Here is a 22,184-nt window from a genome sequence, read left to right as displayed (position 1 = left end):
CTTTTGGAGGTGTCTCTGGAGGAGGAGAACTTTGAGGTCCCTTTTGAAGGCTTGGGAGGAGGCGGCGGTCCGGAGCTTTTTTTTGTCCTCTCGCGGTTTGTAAATACAAAACATATTGCATTACAAATGCTATAGGTATCACATTTGCGAAAGTTATAACTATTGGCATTGTAAATGACGAAGCTATTAATTTAGCTATTTAAAAAAAAAGAAACATAAATAAAAACTTTGCCATTTACAATACCAATAGCTCAAACTTTCCTAATGCGAGACCTATTGCATTGCAAATGCTTGTTCTCCCTTTTGTCTTTCCACAGAGACCATATTAGGTCATTTTTCATGACAATTTTTCATGATAATGCCTCACTAAGGGCCAACTCAAGCCCAGAGGCTAAACCTAGCAGCCGATTTTTGCTGTTAAGTTTTAGGACCATAGGCATTTAACATTTAGTTTAGAATTGAGTATTTTTGTAGGGATCAACAGAGGTCCTGATGAGTAGGCATTAGGGGTCTGCCTATGAAACATGTCATGTCGACAAAGTAGACTACACTTGTAATTCTACTTACTAACCCCTTTTTAATGTTCCCAGCTTGCGAAGCCATTAAAATTAATTTTTTCGACTAGCCAGGGAATCTTTACCTTTTTTACACCACCATTCACGTAAACAGGTCCCTACACTCCCTAACACATACCACTATCCTCAACACATCACATAGCCTATTGTCAAAAAATAGAAGTGCTCCCGTGTCACTCGTAGGTTGAAGCCCGCCCCGCCCCGTAGAGGGACGGGAAGACCCCAATGATGGGAGAATGACACTATGGGAATCATAGTGTGTGAGGGGTATTTTAAAAACACAGTGCCCTCATTCTGCCACCCGCAGAGAGGCCTAATTTTCACATTGTAGTATTTCACAAGTTTAGAGAATATGATATAAAATTAGTCACCACTCACATTGATAGAATCCCATTGTTTACAAGTCTAGTTCAGGAGGGTGATTCTATCATCTCCTCTACACTTCCGCAATTGATTTTTTGGTATGAGATAAATACAGCTAAGACCGAGATGCTTGTTTGGAATGACGAGGAGAGCGTCATCGGTGTACAGGCAGGCTCGTCAATGCGGTTTTTGGGCTTGAATATCGTAAAAGATATCAACAAAGTTTCCCAAGTCAATCTTTTAGCTGTAGTAAAGGAGTGCCGTAAGCTTTTGCAATCATGGTCTCACCTCCCTCTTTCTTTGATTGGGAGGATCAACTTGATCAAAATGTCGATTTTACCCAAAATATCCTTTTTATTTAACACTATTCCCTTATATTTTGACCAATCTTGCTTAGTTAAATTTCAGTCAGACATTTTATCTTTTATTTGGAACAACCACTTGCCAAGAATAGCGTGGAAGAAACTCAGGAGGCGAAGGGACAAGGGGGGCTTGGCGGCCCCTGATTTAAAACTATACGCATGGGCTTTCCAGCTCTCCCATACCCGAATGCTGTTCAAAATCCCCACTGATCACGGGTTGGGCTTAATGTTTTCTGCTATGTTGGATGGTGAAGGTCTTAGTCACTCTGGTTTTCTTTTTAAATTCGGTAATCCGAAGTTCTTTAAAAAAAATAAAATTGAAGGTCCTGCAAGGGCTTGCAAAAATGTGGGCAGATGTAACAAAATCCATAAAACAGGGGTATTTTTGTGATAAAGCACCATTATGGGGGTTACCTGAAAGTCCGGCTTGGCTAGGAGATAGCTTAGCGCCACCCTTGAGAGATGCAGGTTTGGAAGTTTGGGAGACCTATTTTTTGATAGGGACCTACTCTCATGGGAACACCTTCGAACTAAGATCGGCCCCAATCTCTCACGGTTTAAATACCTGCAAATGGCCAGCTGGACTCAAGCACATAAACCATTACCCCATAGAGGGAATAAACTTGTTCTTGGTGGTTATAGCCTCCTTATAACCAACCTAGTGAATAGAGAGCCAGCAAAAAAAGAGGTCCCTCAATGGTATAAACTTATACTCGAGGAAACGAATGGGGACTTTATTTTACCTGACTTGTTATTGGGCTCTTTAATCATCGGTCACAACTTGCAAGAACTGTGGGCTGCCTCTTTTGAGCTTTTATGGAATATTGTGAAGCCGTCTTGGCTGCGTAGAAATCATCTTTATACCCTTCACAGGGCTTATTATTCTCCACTTAGGTTATCTAAATTCACTGAGGGAAACTCAGTTTCATGCGCTAAGTGTGGGCTATCGCCGCATCAGACGCCCATATGTTTTTCGAGTGTCCCCGATTAGACACTTTCTGAGTAGCCATTGGCGTCACTCTAACAACATCGTTGGGGTTCAAGATAACTATAAATTTGCCTTTGGTGATATTTGGGCTTCTAGATGGACTTCAGATTTCAGCTAAGAGTTTGGTGTTCTACGCAGTACTGCTTGCAAGAAGGGAGATATGCAGAAGATGGAAAGACCCTTTACCTCCCTCCTTCAGTGACTGGCAAGCCTCTCTCTTGCAGACCTCTCGTATGGACCTGGCTAGGTCTGGTAGCCAGAGAAAAAGGGCCTTTTGGTATATGCTCTCATGGATGTAATGAACTACCCGGGTTTTTTTTTGTTTTTTTGGTTTTTTTTCCCCGGGTCCAGGGCCGTTTCTGCCATTAGCAGGACTAGGCGGCCGCCTAGGGCGGCAAAATGATGAGGGAGGCATTTTGTTGTAATCATCATGCAGTGGAGTCTGGAGTCAGTGCACTGTGCAAGTGAAGCGCACGCACCTGACTGCTGATGTTTGCAATTGAATTGCATTTGCTGATGCTTGTTGTTGCGGTCAGGTTACCGAGCGGTGCGTGCACACCCTAGATTATTATGGCGTCACGTGTGTGTGTGTGTAGAAGAGCGGGGTGCGGGTCTGACTGCGGGACACACTAGTGGGTCCCCAGGGCCGTCAATCTTGTAGCGCTGGGATAGCGCTACCAATGACGGCCCTGGGGAACATTCTTGGCCAATCCACGAGCAGTGCTTCGGCCAGGGAGGGCAGGCCAGTGACGGTGACGTGATGCACGGCGCACCAGTGCCACCATCTCTCTCGGCGCGCGCGGCGCGTGGGACGGTCTGTGTGTGTCGTGTCGGCTGGCCTGGCGCCCCTTTGCCCATAATTTAATTAGTAATACTGCACTGGTCTGCAGCTGCCACCTGCCAGCCAGTGCCACCACACAGGGAGTCTTGTCCGGTCTCGACTCCATCTCCCGCCGGCCGCCGGCCCTCTCCCGACCCCACCCCAGCACCACGACTCACACGAGCAAAAAAACAGCATAGCCATGGTGGTAAGGCCTGGCCGTGTGGTGGTCGTGTCGTACGACGGTACGCAGCAGCAGGTCGTGAGTGACTTGAGCACTAGCAGTCAATCAGTGCACGCACCGCCGGTGAGTCAGTCAGTCAGAAGGCCGCCGGGCCTGGCTGCGAAAATAAATATAAAAATATATATTTCGGATCAGATTCGGATGCATTTGCATGCTGCAAATTCGAATATTTGTAAATGAATCATCATGTGTTAATTAATATGTGTAATAATGTTCATCACTGACACTGAGCCGGCCTAATGTATGTTGTAAATGAGGCGGAGGCGGGCGGGTGACGGCCGGTGAGGTGAATCATTCATAATTTATCTGTTATCTCCGCTGCGGCCTGACTCCGGACCGAGCCCGTCCTCACGGTCGGCTGGAGAGTGGCGCAGAAACACTGTCACTGTAGTCTGCCCTGCTGAATCTGGTCTACGGGCAATGGAATATATACTGCACTTCTGAGAGAGAGGGAGGCTTGCTTTACTACTGACAGGCACATCATCGATCTTTGCTCGTCCTATTGTGCAGTGATGTGCTTCCGTTTATTGTAAAATCTGTTTGGATGTATATTATCACTGAAAGAAAGTACAAGGCTTTGTCTGTGTTCCACTTTGCCCTTTTTTCCAAATCTATAATTACTACTGGTTTCTAAAGTGATGGAAAAGCCTCAATGCTTGGAGGTGGAGATAATGATGTAGCCTTCTACCATGGTTGAGTCAATTACAGTGATTAAAAATTATTTCTGAGTTGGGAGCTTCTTTCGCACTCTTTGTGAATGAAATGAATTCATGTGAGTGAGTGAGCAGGAGCTGGGTAGCAGGCCAGGCAGGGCAGCACTGTGAGGGGTGAGGTGACGCCCTGTGTGCCGTGTCCGAGACTCCGAGTGAGGACGGTTTGGATGGTGGTGGCGCGGGCGGGGCGGGTCTGGAAGCACGAAGAGAGTGTGCTGTAGCCTGTACTCCGCCGCTGGGACGGGTTTCTCCGTCTGCACCGGGTTTAAATACCAGGGCGATTATTAGGCCATGCTTACGCTTACCCACCCAAACACATACGGCCCAAAATGGCCTTCCGTGGTGACGTGGTCCGTGGACCAACGGGGCGCGTTACCATAAAAAGGGCTTTATTTCATCACTTCGAGTGGCTGCAGGGGAGAGCCCAGAGGCCGGGGAGCGAGCCCGAGCAGGCCTCATACAATTCTGCACTTTTTCGTAAACAAAGCCGAAGCGCGGCCTTATACGACGTAGGAGCAGAGGGGCCTCCAGCAACAGTGCCAAGGTGGGAAGAAGGGCTGTGGGAAGTTGGGGGGGACATGCCATCAACTATACGATATTGTATGGGACTATACTATATCAGAATATACCATATAATATTGTATATTTCTTTCATGATCTAGATGTATGCATCATAAAAGTTCCATCATGGAGTTCCTTTAGCCGGACGGCCAGGACATATTGTTTGGGGTCAAGGGCAACAAGTTTTCATGTGTGTTTTGTCCTTGGGACAAGGAGGCCCAACCCCCTGCTGTACAAACCCTTTTGCTGCCAGTTTGCAGTACCACATTATGGATCAGGGAAGGGCACTGCCTCTGCCTGCAGTTAAGGTAATTTGTTGTCCATATGTTCATACTGTTCAAACTTGTATTTATGGTTCCTTAATTGAAAGCCTTTATTTTTAGGGTGAGTGCTCTAAGTAAATGTTGTAAGCTCTGACTGCACTTCTGACAGTGGTTAAACAGTATAAAAATGTGTACACATGTTTGCAAAGTTAATACAAGTTATTTTATATCTAATGCATTTATTCTTCTAGCCTGGATGACGGGGGAGAGAGTGATGGTAGAAAAAGGGAGGGGGGGCATTTTTCAATTCTCGCCTAGGGCGGCACAACACCTAGAAACGGCCCTGCCCGGGTCCGATGATTACACTACTATGGTGTCCTTTGGCACACACCATCTGCACAGCCGTTGCCCGGTCCTAGCCCGGCCCGAGTTGGGTGTCATTCTGACTTAGACTTGGTCTTTGCCTTTCGGTGGAGTCTGGGACAGCTGAGGGATGTTTGGCCCCCACTTTGTCCGTTTTTATCCCTGCCAGTTTGGATAAACTGAGACAGCTGTTCGATGGCTAATCCGTCTTGGCATATAGACTCATGGTGGCTATGAGGACAAAAAAAAACCAATATATAGCGTATTCTTGTCCCCTCTTTGCACTGGCACACAATGTGCTGCCTTGCGCCAATGCACACACCCATGCCTAGGGTGACCAGAATTTTATAGCCAAAAAACCGGGACCTTTCACAAAAATAGAAGAAGGACTACAATTTTACTTCAAGAGAGCGCCCAGAATGTGAGTGCTCCTCATCAGAGAATTACAGAAAAGGCAGTAAGAACATACACAAAATGCAATTTTTAAACCCAGTAGCTTGCCTCTCAATTAAATTGCTTTCTTGAAACTACTAACTATTCCATCTTTGTAAAACATAAAAAAGCAACTCCCACCGTTTTCAGTCGATGCTCTCTAAAAACCAGGACATGAGCTAAATTTCATGAAATCTGACGGGACAGCTGATGAGAACCTGGGACAGTCCTGGCAAATCCGGGTCACCTGGGGCACCCTACCCTTGCCCCGTGGTGCAAGGGTGCCTGCGTTGTAGGCAGGATTGTGTTTGTGCAGGACGAGACTCCTTCCTGCACAAAAACAATCCGATGAGACTTTTCCTCTTTCTATTTGTGCTACAGACTGCTCCTTCCATGGATCGTCTCCCTGGCACAGAGTAACACACAACAGCGACTTGCGCTGTGTTCAGGTGCAGAACGCCCATTGGGCTAAAAGGGCTTCACCCCACCCCATCATGTGTCTCAGCCTGGCTGCTGCAGCTCGGGCTGCTGGGGGTTTAGCTGGGCAGTGTCTGGAGTCCTATCTCCGGCACGCCCACGTTTTTCACAGGTCTTTAAGACTATTTGCATATTTACATACCTTTGTAAACTGGTTACTGGGGCTTTTAGTTTTTTTCTGGTTCCAGTACCCCCTTGGTCCCCACTATGCCTATTCCTTTGCTGTAGTGTGAGGATGCATTTCATGAAAAGGAATATAAAGTAGGGTTGCCAAAAGAAAAATGGCAGCCATGTGTTGTTAAAAGAGCCTGCAAAGATCGCGCCTTGACTAAAGAGGTTTTTAAATAAAATAAAAAAGTATGCCGTCATTTGTAATGTGGTAGAAAAAGGGGGTGGTGATGGACGGAGCATCAGAACCAATCAAACACATACCCAGTCAAAAGATCTGGGTTTGATCCATCACCGTTCTTTAGCCCACTCTGCCACCCCAGTTTAGACATGGCTATATGCAAATCAGTCTGACCCTGTGCCTCATGGGAACAGTCCAGCCCGAACTGCCAAGCCATGCCTTCCCTGGACCGGAAAGAAGCTTCCGAGGACCGGTTTATGGCATTCCAGCCGTCTTCAGCCCGGCTTGCTTGAATCCAGTGGCAAAGTGAGCAAGGGACTCACGTCTGAGCATACCCAGCCACACTTATGGCGGCCAAAAGCGGTACAAAAGGGGGTGGTGATGGACGGAGCATCAGAACCAATCAAACACTCACACCCAGTCAAAAGATCTGGGTTTGATCCATCACCGTTCTTTAGCCCACTCTGCCACCCCAGTTCAGACATGGCTATATGCAAATCAGTCTGACACTGTGCCTCATGGGAACAGCCCGAACTGCCAAGCCATGCCTTCCCTGGACCGGAAACAAGCTTCCGAGGACCGGTTTCTGGCATTCCAGCCGTCTTCAGCCCAGCTTGCTTGAATCCAGTGGCAAAGTGAGCAAGGGACTCACGTCTGAGCATACCCTGCCACACTTATGGCGGCCAAAAGCGGTACAAAAGGGGGTGGTGATGGACGGAGCATCAGAACCAATCAAACACTCACACCCAGTCAAAAGATCTGGGTTTGATCCATCACCGTTCTTTAGCCCACTCTGCCACCCCAGTTCAGACAGAGTGGGCTAAAGAACGGTGATGGATCAAACCCAGATCTTTTGACTGGGTGTGAGTGTTTGATTGGTTCAGATGCTCCGTCCATCACCACCCCCTTTTGTACCGTCATTTGTAATGTGACTTTTCTGTCTTTGTTCCCTTTAATTATCAGTCATGGATCATTCAGGCAGCCCTAGAACACAATTAAAAGTGTTTTTTATTTATATTTGCTGTTCAAAGTATGCACAGATAAGTGCTGAAAATAAGGTTTTAGGTGACTGTTTATTTTTGTACGATCTGGGACATCAAAATAATGAGCTGCCAACCCTAATCATAAGACTGGAAGTTTGTTGCAGGAACAGCACATTATGTATTTCCTCCACCCTCGATCCCTGATTAATGCCATGTTGAACTTGTATCTTAAACCCTACACCACAGTCAATAACATGCTGAATTACTTCAAGTGTGGTTTCAATGCAGGGTGCATTCCCAGACACACTCCTCATTCTTGCCCTTCACTTTCACGCTCACCCTGCACTCACAGCGATCGCAATGCACTCACACTGCACTTGCACTGTTTACCCTGTACCTTACCCTGCAGTCACACGAGTACACTACTTACCCTGCACTTATGTGACACTTCACTCATCTGTCCCCCTCACTGCTCAATCTGCAATCTCACTCAAACAAGCACATCACTTACCATACACTAATTTGTCCCACTCTTCACTTACATGAGCCCCAAACTCATATGGTCACCTCACTCACCCTGCAGTCACTCCTCTTACCCTACTCTCACACTGTTGCATCGCTCACGGGGCACTCACATGGGCACTCCTGCCACTCTGACAGCACAGAGGGTTAATGTGTCTGCTACAAAGAATGTGTATCATGTAGATCAAAGGACTGAGTGAGAGTAAACTATGAGTAGCGCTATAAAAAAATGAAATGTTTGTCAGAAAGGTGCTATAGAGAGATGAGGTGCATTGTTGGTGAGTAGTAGTGAGGGAATTTATGGAGAAGGAGGAACTGGGGGAAGGGCGCCCAAAAAACCTGCTTCACCGTGTGCGACCAGTGCTAGCCTTCAGTGGTGGGCTGCTCGGCTCAGGGTGCAGGGCAAGGGAGGAGTGGTATGCCCACTCCCAAGTGCGCAATGACTGTTTGTTCGGGCCTCTCGGGCCGCCCAAACAGTCATGCATACTCTCCCCTTCTCCATGCAGTCTGCATTCCAGCCTGCGTGAATAACATGCCCACCCCTACAGCCCCTAGCTGAGCGCCATGTCAAGGTGCTCAGACCAATCCCAATGCTGCATTGCAGCGTTGTGATTGGCTTAGAGGGGGGAGCCTGGCTGCCTGCTTCCTGTTCCTAAAATCGGAAAGCGGCCGGCGGAAAGGTACGTTAGAATTTTTTTCCTTGTGTGACCCCCCACCCGGCGTGATACCCCTGTGATCCCCCACCGCCTGCCCCAGCAACCCCACCCGCGAGTCATGTCAGCCATCCCTGTTAGCGCCCCCGAAGTTCGGGTCTAGTTGCGCCCCTGGCTGTGTTGCATTACTCCAGATTTACGAAGCACTGCAGAGCTAAGCAATGTGGCCTTGTGTTGCTTGGTATATCTGACTTTAGGGTTGTGTTGCCATTCCGTTACCTTGCGTGATGCAAGGGCATCGGAACACTATAAATCTGGTCCCTCATATTTAAAATAACAGTGAAAATCCAACTTCCTGCGGCTCCAGCCAACTGCAGTAAGACACAGCACAGCAGTGATGGGATCCCCCTGAGGGGAAAATTACCCCAGTCCAGGTTCTTCAAAGACACAGATTTTCCTGGCAAGTAACTGGGAGATTTTATGAAATCTAATAGCAGCAGAGCATGACAAAGGTGCAGCTGCAAAGGCTGTATATGCAATAATGGAATAGGGCACACTCGTGGCATGAAAAAGCCAGAAGTAATAAACCCAAGGCTAGAAATCTACCAACCTTCACAGGGACAGCAGGAGGCGACTTTTCCTTAACGTCAACCTGGCAGGACAATGTGGCATTCTACACTGAGCTCGCAACGGGGCCTCCCCCAGTGGCAGATGAAGACATTCATTATGCACATGGGTCGAGGCCAAGTGACATGAGAATTCACTTCGATCTCTGTCCATTGGGGAACATACTGATATAGTCATGAAAAAATTAGACCCGGGTAAAAGTTTTATTACAGAGGCATAATCATTCATAATTTCCAGCATTTTGCATTATGGTATTCACACGAAATTCTTGATATCATACAGGGGCGGTAAGGAGGAGGCGCGTCGCTCCACTCACTAAATTGTCCCCTGAGATGGAAAAATGTGGTAATAAAGTTCATTTATTACCATTTTATTTTTCAAAACCCCATCCTGAGCCGGGTGTCAGGATAGAGGGGTGGGTGGGGATTTTGCTGCTACCAGTCAGAAGCAGCCGAAAGCAGTGATGACAGGGTACTTTAAGTTTAAAGTGCGCAAGTCTCTTGGACTGGCCGTCTTGCGGCAGCCAGCCAGACATGCACATTTTACACCTCTCTAACCCAGCTGTTTAAGACAGCTGGGTTAGAGACACCATAGGGCTTCAGTGTCCTTGAGATTGCCAGGATTGGTTACTGCAGTTTCTTAGGTGCCCCGCTGGAGCCTGCCTGCCTGCCTGGAGAAGACCCGAACGAGGAGGATGTCATGCAAGGAAGGTAAGTGTAATTATTTTTTTACTTATATATTTACTTTTATTTTTCTACCACTCACGCACCACCGTCTGGACAGGGGAACAGCGTTTACAACGCAACTTTTACCACGCGTTTACAATGCAGGTATTACAACGCAAGTCATTACAACGACTTGCGTTGGGGGGCGCTGTTGGATAGGAAATAGTTTAATTTTCTATCCAACACCTTCCCTACTATCCACGGGGACTGGAGTTGGAATAGAAAATTAAACTATTCGACTATCCAGCGCACCCCAACGCAAGTCGTTGTAACGACTTGCGTTGTAATACCTGCGTTGTAAAGGCATGCGTGGTAAAAGCATGCGTTGAAACATCATACATCCGTCTGGACATGCTAGCCGCCACTGATATCATACCATTATACCCCTTCGAAAAATGTCAAGTCTGCTGAGGTAAAAACTGTATCACCAGAGCACAGGAACAACACGAACACACAGAATATGAGTGGCTGTTGTTCTACACACGTGTTTTTTGCATTTTTTTGGGACACATGTCACGCTAAAATGTAGCGCTAAATTCCAGATTTACATTCTGCATGACTTTTACAATATCCTACAAAATTCCAGCACCTCTAGTAAATACTCAACACTAAAAGGAGGCATGGGAGGTGAGGCTGCCAAGCTGGGTGGTTCAAGCCGTAGGGAGGACTGCATACTTCAGGGTGAAGTCCCACTAGCATTGCGCTATTAAATGTGCAGCAAGTGAGGTGGCACCAGGGTCCAGGAACGAGAAGGACCCATAGCACCACTACTACTGCTCTATTTTACAACAAAACAAAGGGTCATGGAGGTCAATTTTCCTTGCCTGCATTTTGTTACACCACAGTTCCATAATAACAGCATCAGGGGAGGTTGGTTAATGGGGATAGGTTTCCAAGATGTAATGCTGTCTGTTGAGGGAAAAGAACAAGTGAATGCAGGTTGAGCAGTGGAAATAGGCTTGAATGGAGAATCACACCCTTAGTGGTGTCAGAAAGGAGTCACGAGAGTGGAGGGCCACAAAGTGAAAGACGCAGGGCAGTCCGGCTGCAGGGATTTAAAAGGGAAGAGAGGGGCGAGGTAGGCAGGTGTTCAGTGAATCTTAAAGTAGGAGCTGGGGAATTCGTTCAGTTGATCTTGCTTGGGTTTTTAGTGAGTTAAGAGCCATGTATGGCAATGGCTGAGTTCTCTATGCTGTATCACATTAAACAGCCGTATTTGTACAGGCGTAGTAGGCAGCCGCGGCCCATGCATGTAAGACCAGCAGGGCAGAAGGGCCGGGTGGGGATGATTTCGACAGACACCAACGAGGGAAAATTATTTATTTATTTATTTTCCCCTCAAGATCATCTGTCGAAATCGCCCCTAACCCGGCCCCACCGCTCGCTGGTAGTAGGCATAAGCAGGGCCACTGGAATTATGTGACTGTGCAGCCGAGGTGATTTTCTCATAGTTATAGATTTGCCGCATCTGCCACATAATCCATCATCTGCTGCATAATCTGAAGATTTTGACAAAAAAATTGTTTCTAGCTAAAAAAGGTTCAAAAGTTACTTAAACGTGGCGCCACATAGTACTGAGCAGTGAAAGGCCTTATGCAAAGGTTAACTGGTCACCTTTCTGTTGCTTATTGCTATATTTGGGTATTAAACCGGCACTAATGAGGTGCAACTAACGCCCAAACAGTGTTAACAAGTGTAAATGGTACAACATAATAAAGTGCTACTTTTAAAAAATGTGCTGCATCACACCAAATATTTTGCCTGTCTTTCCACATAATTTACTTAACCCTGGCTCATAATTTGGCCCACTTCTGCCACATAATTCCAGTGGCCCTGGGCATAAGTAAGTAAAGCATGTGCACTTTATCGCAATCTGGCCCAACAGCTGTCCCTTCCTGCCCGTAGGAGGGCATGCTGCTAGGCTTACTGTGAAAGTGGATTATAAAGATTGTCCCTTGCTGTGTCAGAGCTCTCTCAGACGTTGGCATATCCTTGCCAGCGAGAAACGCCAAGGTAATCCCTGTGCCAATGGCAGCTTAGGAAGGCGTACATGTTCACCTACGTAAATGTGTGGGGGGGAGATCAGCTGTCACCTACTTCTATGCGGGGGCATTTGGAGTGAATTAAAGGAATGAGAATAAAATGTTATGGTGCTGAAGCTGGTGAATTGACTCTCGAGTGATCACTGAAGGCTGCTATGTAAGCCAGAAGGGCTTCTTTAGCTCCATGGCCAACAACTGAACACTTGTTTTACGGAGCTGGGAACTTCTCAGCTCAAAACAGATCTCGCGATCCCCTATAATGAGTTCACAGATATGTCGGTGCAGGGCTAGGTAGGGCCGAGCCCAACATCATGCATAGTAGGCTGTTATTCTGAACGTCCCTCCCCTTAACCATAAAGCCCCCACAGGCTTGTGCTACATAAAAGTCACTGTAGGCATCTACCTCTTGCGACATCACAAAGAATGGCCCTCAAAAATAGCCTTGTTGACACCTAAGGCCCGATTCCGATGTCTGGAACTGGAACCGAACAACCTCATGTCATAGGTTCCACCCAACATAACATAACATAACATGTGTATTTGTAAAGAGCACGTTCACCACTACGGGTATCTTGGCGCTGAATAACAGATGTTTGTATTCTTGACAATGGGAGCATGCATTCTGAATGGAATGCATGCTCATTGCAAAGAGCTGAGGTGCAGTTCATCTCTACACCCTGTGGCAGGCACCTTGCGGGCGCAGGGATCAACAGGGAGGCACCATAAGGGGAGGTATGACACTACAACGCATGCTTTTATCACGCATGCTGTTACAACGCAGTTTTTACAACGCATGCTGTTACAACGCATAGCGCTTTGGGGTGTTGGATAGTGAATAGTTTAATTTACTATTCTAACTCCAGTCCCTGTGGATAGTAGGGAAGGTGTTGGATAGTAAATTAAATCTATTCCCTATCCTAGAGCCCCCCCAGTGCAATGCGTTGTAATGGTTTTCGTTGTAAAACCTGCGTTGTTTTAGCACTGCGTTGTAAAAGTTTCGTTGTAAAGGATGTTTCCCACCATAAGGGCCCCTAGGCTGCCAGTCGGCGGCCTTGCACCCATGGGGGCCCTGCTGGGGGCCCCCAAAGACAGATTGCCAATGGCTTTCTATGTCGGAAAGGCTGCCACAGCAAGGCAGCGGGAAGCTGCCATCATAATCCCTCGGCCGGAAAGAGACGGCCGAGGGATAACTGCAGGCTTTCTGAATGGAGGACAGGCTCGGAGGCCATTCGGAAAAACGATTTGAATTCCCTACCGACCAAGCCCATTGAAATGGGTCAGTCGGAAAGGATTCTGAATGGGCAATTTCTATGCGGTTGGAACGGCTCCGACCAACAGTCAGAGCCATTCCCAACCGCATCGGAATCGGGCCCCTAGTGGGAAATCTCCTGAGTGTGCTCTGCAATTCTTTGAGCAGTCATTTATTTTGTGTTTTTAAAGGTCTGCAAACCACCTTGAAGTAGTCCCAGAAGGTTTTAGATCATTGTGAAATTAAATGGGGGGGGGTTATCTGTTACTTATGAGTAAGGGCACTCAATAAACCAGCGAAGGATGGTGTTTACTCTCCTTGATTGGTGTTCTTTGAACCAAGGTGTGAAGTTTAATCCTTAGTAGAGTCAGCTTTTCTCTGGTGGCCTGGAGTTAAGAGATTGTGACTAGTCATAGGGTCTGGCCATGCACTGTAGACTATGTTAGGACTTTCTCCTCCGAGTGCTGTTTGGTCCTTTTCCAGGCAAGGACTAGTATTGTCGTATTTGAGCATGTGACAAGGATCGTTCATGCCTCACCAGCTGGTCATGTTTGTGTCCTACGATCGAGACCCAAGGTTCAACAAACAGTACTCTGGATCCGCTGCATGGCACCCGTGCAGAGGGTGACTCCAACATCGAGACCGAGGACAGAGTGTGGCTGACTCTGAGTCCCAGATATCAGCAGGATTATGACACCAACAAAGCCCAAGGCAAATCCTGAAGTCAACAAACTAGATGTCAAAACTGTATTCCTAGGACACTTGCCCTGGTGCCACTCGGAGGGCCAGTACACCAGTCGTAACAGGAGGCCACCTTGCATTCGGGAGTCTAGTCTTGGTGTGCTCCTTCCTCTCACAACCAGCGCAAAGGCCTGGCCTTGTACTGTCTTACACCAAATTGTACATGCTGGTGGAAGCAGCACTCCTAAGACTACAGACCAGCCAAATACCAGGGTCTTACAAAAAATCCTGGACACCAGTGCAAAAACCTATATACTGCTGCGGATACCCCCCCTTGGTTCACAGAACATGTCATATACCAGTCTTATAACAAAACCTATATACTGCTGTGGAGACTACCCCTAGGATCATAGAATATGTCATATACCAGTCTTACAACAAAGCCAATATCCTGCTGCGGGTACCGCCCCCAGGATAAGAAAACATGTCATATAGCAGTTTTGCAACAAAACCTATATATATATACCTATATACCAATATACTGCTGTGAAGACTACCCCTAGGATCATAGAACATGTCATATACCAGTCTTACAACAAAACCTATACACACTGTTGCTGATACCACCCCCAGGATCAGAGAACATGTCATATAGTAGTCATACAATAAAACCTGCATACAGCTGCGGATACCACCCCGAGGATCGAAGAACATGTCCTATACCAGTTTTACAACAAAACCTATACGCAGCTGCGGACATCCCCCCAGGATCTGAGAACATGTCATATGCCAGCCTTACAACAAAACCCCTATACAGCTGCGGATATCACCCCTAGTATCAGAGAACATGTCATATATCAGTCTTACAACAAAACCTATACGCAGCTGCGGACATCCCCCCAGGATCTGAGAACATGTCATATGCCAGCCTTACAACAAAACCCCTATACAGCTGCGGATATCACCCCTAGTATCAGAGAACATGTCATATATCAGTCTTACAACAAAACCTATACACAGCTGCGGACATCCCCCCAGGATCTGAGAACATGTCATATGCCAGCCTTACAACAAAACCCCTATACAGCTGCGGATATCACCCCTAGTATCAGAGAACATGTCATATATCAGTCTTACAACAAAACCTGTAAGCTGCTGCGGACACTACCCTTAGGCTCAGAGAACATGTCATATACCAGTCTTACAACAAAACCAATACACTGCTGTGGATACCACCCCCAGGATCAGAGGACATGTCATAATGCAGTCCTACAACAAAAGCAATATACTGCTGCATACAACACCCCCAGAATGAGAGAGCATGTCATATTACAGTATTACAACAAAACCTATATACTGCTGTGGATACCAACCCCAGGATCGGAGAGCATGTCATATAGTAAACGAAATCTTAGCTACTGGTGCAGAGGCCACTCCTAAGGTCCAATCAGTGCTTGAAATGGAAATATATGAGGGCAGTTGCCCCTTTTCCCAGAGTGCCTCTTTGCGTTTTAGAAGTGCTTAAACTATCCCATTAAAAGCACTGGAGAAGCCAGAGGTTGAAGTGGGCGGGATCTGAAGGGCACGACGTGCCCATACTGTTTTAATTAAAGGAGAAAAAAATCCTACTTTTTGTGAAAAGCCAATCGTCCATGGACGGTTAATTCCAAGTGTTGAAATGCTTAAGCTGAAACAAAAGGGAGTCTCCTGTGCTGTGAAAACAAGGGAGGGGCAGACAGCTAAACAAGCCTTCTCGGCGGGGTGCCTGCTTGCCTGAAATAAATGTAAATATGCACAACTGATTAATCTATGAATGTAAAAGGTGCTTGCGAGCCGGTATTGCTTTGCTTGATGGAGTCACATGAAGCTTCCTGATAAAACAAATGTATTCTTATTGAATGTCATTGCAGGGGAGTTACCAGCTGGGCTGTGATGTGTGTATTTTTAACCCCTTCCGTGCTTGTGACGAAACCACTCCGTCACGAGCCACGGACGCGCTGTGCTGGTGACGGAGTGGTTCCGTCACGGCGCAGCCGCCCCACCCACGCTGCAGCAATTCCGCGCCTGCGCGGCAGTTTTAATGAGCGGGTGGGGCCGTGACGGAACCACTCCGTCACAAGTACAGCGCGCCCGTGGCTCGTGACGGAGTGGTTCCATCACGAGCATGGCGGCGCCGCGCGGCCCCCCTCCCCCCCAGCGCCGCGGCGGAATTACCGCCGCGGCCAAGGGGTTAAAGGAGCGTTCTGGGTATTACTAAAATCTACATTTTGGAATCACTTTTTATCTTAAACCTTTTAGCGCATTTTGTAGCAGCCCATCTTATACTGTGTACAATGCAAGTTCAAAATAATAACTTACATAGTCACAGTGCTTTCTGTCACAGACTGGAACCTCTAGCACTAAACATACACAAGTCCCTGTTCTCCACTGCACCAATCGGGATTCGATTCTGTGGCTCTCTGGTTACAGACACAAACCTCTGCAGTGCATCATCTAACACATAATGTACAATAGTGCATTTCCCACTGATTATCTTAACTTATCTTATTTTTCATTTAAGCTGTGCCTTATTTTATATGTAGTTACCTGAAGGTGAAAAAGACGGAAAAAGTTACAGAATGTTTTATTTTTTTAGCCATGCATTTGACCACGCCCCGCACTCACTCACCCTGCCCCATTTGTGCACAGCATCACAATTCTCATCGTTTTAGTAATGCACTTCGATTGGAGCAGTGCTGAGAAGTGCCGGTACTATCCCTTCCAAATTAAACAAATGCAGGGACTGGGTACCTGATAGCACCTGCCCATTTAAAGCACTGGGTCCGACCACTAGCCATGGAGCAAAGCCCTTACACCAGACCTAGCATCCGAAGCAGTCCTCTCGCCAAGGCCCACCCCAGCTGTTCACACTGATGTGTCCCCCCTCCCCTCTCTACCCCCCCCCAGCGCCACCCACTTCCCGCCCCCAGCCTCTACCTTCAGCATGCGGATCTCGCGCAGGGCGATCTTCCTGATCACGGGGTCGTCCTCCGACTCCACGAACTTCTTGATGGCCACGATCTGCCCGTTGTCCTTGTTGCGGCACTTGAAGACCACGCCGTAGGAGCCCTCCCCGATCTTCCCGAGGCGCTCGAACTTGTCCATGCCGCACTCCCGGCAGCTGCAGGGGGACCTGCGGACAGAGAGCAGCACGGAGAGAGTGAAGGACGGAGCGAGAGGTGGCGGCCTGGGGAGGGGAGGAAAGGAAGGCATGTGAGGGAAGGAGAGAAAGGGGAGTAAAGAGGGCGGCCAATGGAACAGAGAGGAAGGAGAGAGGGCGCGAAAGGTGGAGAGGAGAGAGAAAACTGGGTAAAGGAAAGAGAAGGGACAATGGTAGAGAGATGGAGAGACGGAGTAAAGGAGAGAGGAGGGGAAAGAGAGAGAGAGAGAAGAAAACTGGCTGGAGTTAAATGGGAATAGGAGCCGTGTAACGGAGAAAGGGGTGAGTGAAAGCAAGGTCAAGGGAAAATTAGGGAAAGGAACAAAGGGAGGCAAACGAGATGATGGCATAGGAGAGAGGGCATGTAGGGAGGGGGAGAGAGAGCAAGAGAAGAAAGGGGCAATAACAGAGGGAGATGCACTGGAGAGAAAAAGAAACGAAAATAGAAACTGAAAAATAGGGGCATAGCAGGCGAGCAGTTGGGCAAGAAAGAAAGAATCTGACTGTGTGCCAGAGAGATTTGTAGATATTCATGAAAAGAGAGGGATACGAATGGAAACAAAATGTATATTTTTAGTTTGTAGCGCTCAAGTATAGAAACATTGGTAAGAAATGAAGAAAGCCAAGGTAGAATGTTGAATGGGGGTGGGTAGGTCATCCAGCTGAAGTTTTGCGATGAAATGCCCCTAACCGTAACGCAACTCAATTTTAAGATAACAGTCTAGAACATAGGGGCATATTACCTAGCAATAGCGATATTTTTCGCTAAGCAGGGCTAGCGGGAATAATTTTATCGCCGCGCTACGACAATTTTTATCGCTGAGATACCTTGCTATCCACAAGGTTTATCTCAGAAACGATAAAAATCATTCGAAATGCGTGAATATCGCTGGAAATACAGCGATATTCACACATTATCGTGACAATGCTCTTAGCCATGTTATCCACCTCCCATTGGATAACATGGCTAAGAACTGCTCTGGGCAGGTGTTAGCTTTTGGAGATATTCGCGCTTAGCGCGAATATTTCCAAAACTACGCCTTTGTAGGTAATAGGAGATAGCAATGTTAGCGACTGTTTTCAGTCTCTAACATCTTGGCACGCCCACTTTGCATGTCATTAGCGATAATTATCGCTGACATGCAAAGTGGGCCCCTAAATGCCCGCTATCGCCTATTAGCTGTCGCTAACTGGTGTTAGCGACAGCTTGGTTATAGTGCGATCAAATTATCGCCGCTGTAGCGGGAAAAAGTCCCGCTAAAGCGGCGATAAGGGCCCTTGGTAATATGCCCCATAGTTTTTTCAAGAGTTTCCTGATAGGAGAAACGAGAGATTGCGAAAGAGGGTGAGAAGGAAAGTAGCCAGGGCGGGGGTGGTCGGACACGTTCTGGTGCTGCACGGACCCTTAGTGCTGTACATTTGTTTTTTTATGCTATGATTTCACTCACCCATTAACATTTTCATTCACTCGGTGCTGCATCTGTACACAGCTCTGCACAGTTTGAGCATGGGAAACATTACTTGGTGCAGAACTCTACACTGCAGCTTACTCACTGCTGGTGATTTACTGAGTGAGATATGTGGCGTACTCACTCATATGGCATTTTAGGGCGGAGTGCACGAGAAAGTGTGTCCGACACTAACTTGGTGCAAAAAATGCCTTTTTTCCATTTTCTACATTCATTTCAGGGAGATAAGCGTAGAAGGTTTGAGGAAGATTTTAGAAATTCACTTTGAAGCGACCAAATGCACATGCACCATGAATCCGGAGTACAACAACGCCAACGGGATTTGGACCAGGGAGATTTCTAGCCAGAGACTGTCATGTCTTCTGAAAATCAGTGGAATCACGCACATCACCTGGTGGATGCCTTCCATTATCCTGTTTACCAGTACAGGATAACCTCCCCCTTGTGAACTCATCGTGCATGGTGATACTGCACTGGACTCATTTCAAGACATTCAACAATTCCTTCATTTCTAGGTGATTCCATTAAGTTCCTCACCCAGTGCTTAATTTGTGCCAGTGGTTGCAGGTGTTGGGTTTCAACACTCATTTTTGAGGACTAGGCTAATTTTTCATCAGACTTTGACCCAGAGCAAGAAAGATAAAAGCAGAACGGGAGTACTGAGGAAGAGAAAGATGGGGAAACTGTGACCATGCGGCAAGTGAGAGAAGAAAAAAGAGAACATGCAAGAGTGAGATAAAGAGAAAGAAAGTGCCTGGCTCCCTTGCTTTTGTGGTTCTCACGTGAGAGTTTGTCTCCTACGAGCACTCACCTCCTCTCTACTCTAGACCACAGACTCTTTGCAAATGGATGTGTATCACTGGGGTTTTCTCCTGTCTTCCAAAGTGACTAACCTCCTTGCGTGTGAGATGCCAGGCAGCCCAGATCTTCCTGTAATGGTTCTCAACTCATACCCCACCCAAACTGGCTGGACGTTTCCTGGTTTTTAGAATATCACAGTTCTCTCTTTGTGTCTTCACCCACATACCTTTCACTCCCTTATACCCAGGGCTTTAAGTGGGATGAAAAAACTGAAGGGGGGGTCTGTCTCAAAGGGGCGTGGCCGATGTAATTAAGGGTGTGTCTTAAAAACATGTCAACTTAAAATCTGTGCTTAGCATAGTGTGCCGCCCGACTGGTATTTTGCTTTTTCTGTCATTGCATTCAGATGTATGATACAACAATTAACATTATACCGACAACAAGCCAGGACTATTGGCTTTGTCAATGGTTGTTAGCTGTATAAGATAAATAAGCACCAACTATAGCTTTGTTGTATATAATATTGAAAATGCTTCGGTTCTGAAATGATGAGACTGAAAGAACTAAAACGAGTCTCTTTGAAGTTACATCAAAGGCAGTGAAGTGTGGTACTGCTGCAGAGTTAAGATGTTTTTCACCCTGAGGGTGAGGGCAAAAATGGAGAGCCCGATAGGGACCTGTCTCAGCACTGCTTTTAAGAACTGACAGTGCCCAGCGCCGGCAGGACCCGGCCCACTTAAAGCCCTGTTTATACCCCCTTTTGCACTCCAGCCTCCAACTTCCTAGAGTTTTGGGGGTAGAACGGGTCTTCTAGAGGTTCTAATATGGTACAAATATATTTTCCTGTACTCAAGTTTCTCTTTACTTCACAATCAAACATTGATTGCACAGTGAAGAGAAACTGATTTATCTCACTCTTGCAGAGTCTCATCCTTTGCCCCATGGGCGCTGTCTCCCCATCTTTCGCTTCCTCCTTTCTCCCCTTTTCTGCCTTTATCTGTCTTGCTCTAGGTCAAAGTCTGGTGATGAAAAATACGTCCCTGTCTCTAAAAGTGAGTGTTGGAACTCACCACCTGCCACTACTGGTACAAATGAAGCACTATACTCTGGACGCCCTCATCATCCTCTCAGCGCCTGGTCTGCTAATCACTGAGGAATGGAGGTCACACAGATTTTCATCTTGAAACTCTCACCTTGAACCTCTGATGTCCTGTCCCTTTCTCTGGATTTCCAGCTGGTGCTTTATATTCCTCGCCAAGCTTTCACTTCAGGCTCCTTTGCCTCTTTAGCGCTTGGGTTTCAGCCGGGCAGAGTTCTTCAGCCGTGGACATTCAGCTTAGGCGCCCTGACCTTGGCGTCTTCAGTGCCGGGGTTCAGTTAGGCTGAGATACTCCTGTCTCTGGTTTGACTTCATAGGTAGGGTCCTTGGGCTGCTCCACCATGAAGCCCCAGGTGGAACATGTCTGTGCTTTCAACCCATGGGACAGACTTTGGCCTCAATGGTGAAGGATCTAGCTGGGTGCAAATATATTTTTCAGGACTTTTACTTAATGTGTCTGGTGCTTGAGCTCCTCATCCATGGGTACCAGGTGCACGTGCAACTTCGTCCCTGGGCTAAGTCTCCCTGATTTTGTCAGCTACAGGGTTACACCCGGGGAGAGATCATTGACCACGGGGCTGCGGCTGTCCCCTCGTGTGTCTGCTCCGTGACCTTCTACTTGCGGGGACTGCAGCTGATCACAGATCTCACCTCGGAGCTCAGTCCCTGGTTTCCTCCGTTCTAGGGGTAGAGGGTCAGACCCTCTTCACTTTCAACTAGTCCTTGGATTATTCTTGATTTATCAGGATTGGCACCGGTCTGCCTCACTTTGCTTACTCTTGGCCACCTGACTCAATGGATTCCAGGCTCACATAGTCGACCCTTCTTCCCTCTTGTCCAGATCCCAGGGGTCTGCCTGTCTCTGGCGTTGCAGGTGGTCAGGGATCTTCCAACGACTCCCCCAGCCCCTGCCCATGCTGTCCAGGTGCTTTCTGCCTCAGCTTCTCTGTGGTGCCAGGCTGGCAGTGATCATTTATTTCGCTCCACTTTCCCCTAATGTCGGCTCTTCTGCAGCGGGATCTTCTTAATGAACTGCTTCCTCTCTGTGTCACTTTCGCGCAAGTCTCTCTCCAGCTCCGTCGGGGGTGGCTCCCCTCCCTCTGCTCAGTGTCTGGCGCGTCCTCGGCCTCCCACCTTCCCGCCGCCTGCTCGTGTAGTTCCACAGCCCGCCTCCGCAGCCCTGGGCTCCCCTCTCCGGTGCCAGGATCTCTCATCTCGGCTTCCCTCGGCAGCTGAACTCCCTCCCTTTCTGGCCCCGCCCCTCTGTTTATCCCTTCTCACACTTCTCCGTGCCCCGCCCCCTCCTCACTGCGCCTGATAACACGGAGTCCTCCCGTTCTGATGCTCTGACCCCCACCGCGGCCTTGAAGTCACCCCTTCAAGTGGAGGAGTCTCTCCCGTCTCGGAAGCCAGACCCCCCTCCCCACCCAACCCTGTTTTCTTCCTTCCCCTCTCGTCAATTGTTTGCTAAGGAGTTCACTCATAGGTCATGCCCTCTTTACGCTACTTTCCTATTCTTTCTGTACCCAACGCCCAACCCAGTGCCCCCTCTCTCTCCTACCTTCCAGTCAGCCCCTCCTCCCTGTCACTTTATATCCTGCCCCCAAAGCCAGGCATCTCCTCT

General features: G+C 47.7%; 1 protein-coding gene across 1 annotated transcript in view; it reads right to left on the bottom strand.

Moving 5' to 3' along the window:
* The window catches only part of LOC144781993 (cyclin-dependent kinase-like 1), a 306,255-nt gene extending 284,483 nt beyond the window's left edge, over positions 1-21,772 (bottom strand). Inside the window, exons 1-2 of the mRNA XM_078661090.1 lie at positions 20,655-21,772; positions 16,969-17,164 (exon numbers count right to left, since the gene is read on the bottom strand). Coding sequence (XP_078517216.1) covers positions 16,969-17,136 — 168 coding nt within the window. The 5' untranslated portion in view covers positions 17,137-17,164; positions 20,655-21,772. The remainder of the gene's footprint in view (positions 1-16,968; positions 17,165-20,654) is intronic.
* Between the last annotated feature and the right edge of the window lie 412 nt (positions 21,773-22,184).

This window comes from Lissotriton helveticus, chromosome 9 (genome assembly GCF_964261635.1).
Source record: "Lissotriton helveticus chromosome 9, aLisHel1.1, whole genome shotgun sequence".
Classification (NCBI taxonomy): domain Eukaryota; kingdom Metazoa; phylum Chordata; class Amphibia; order Caudata; family Salamandridae; genus Lissotriton; species Lissotriton helveticus.
This window is presented reverse-complemented; position numbering and strand designations above follow the sequence as displayed.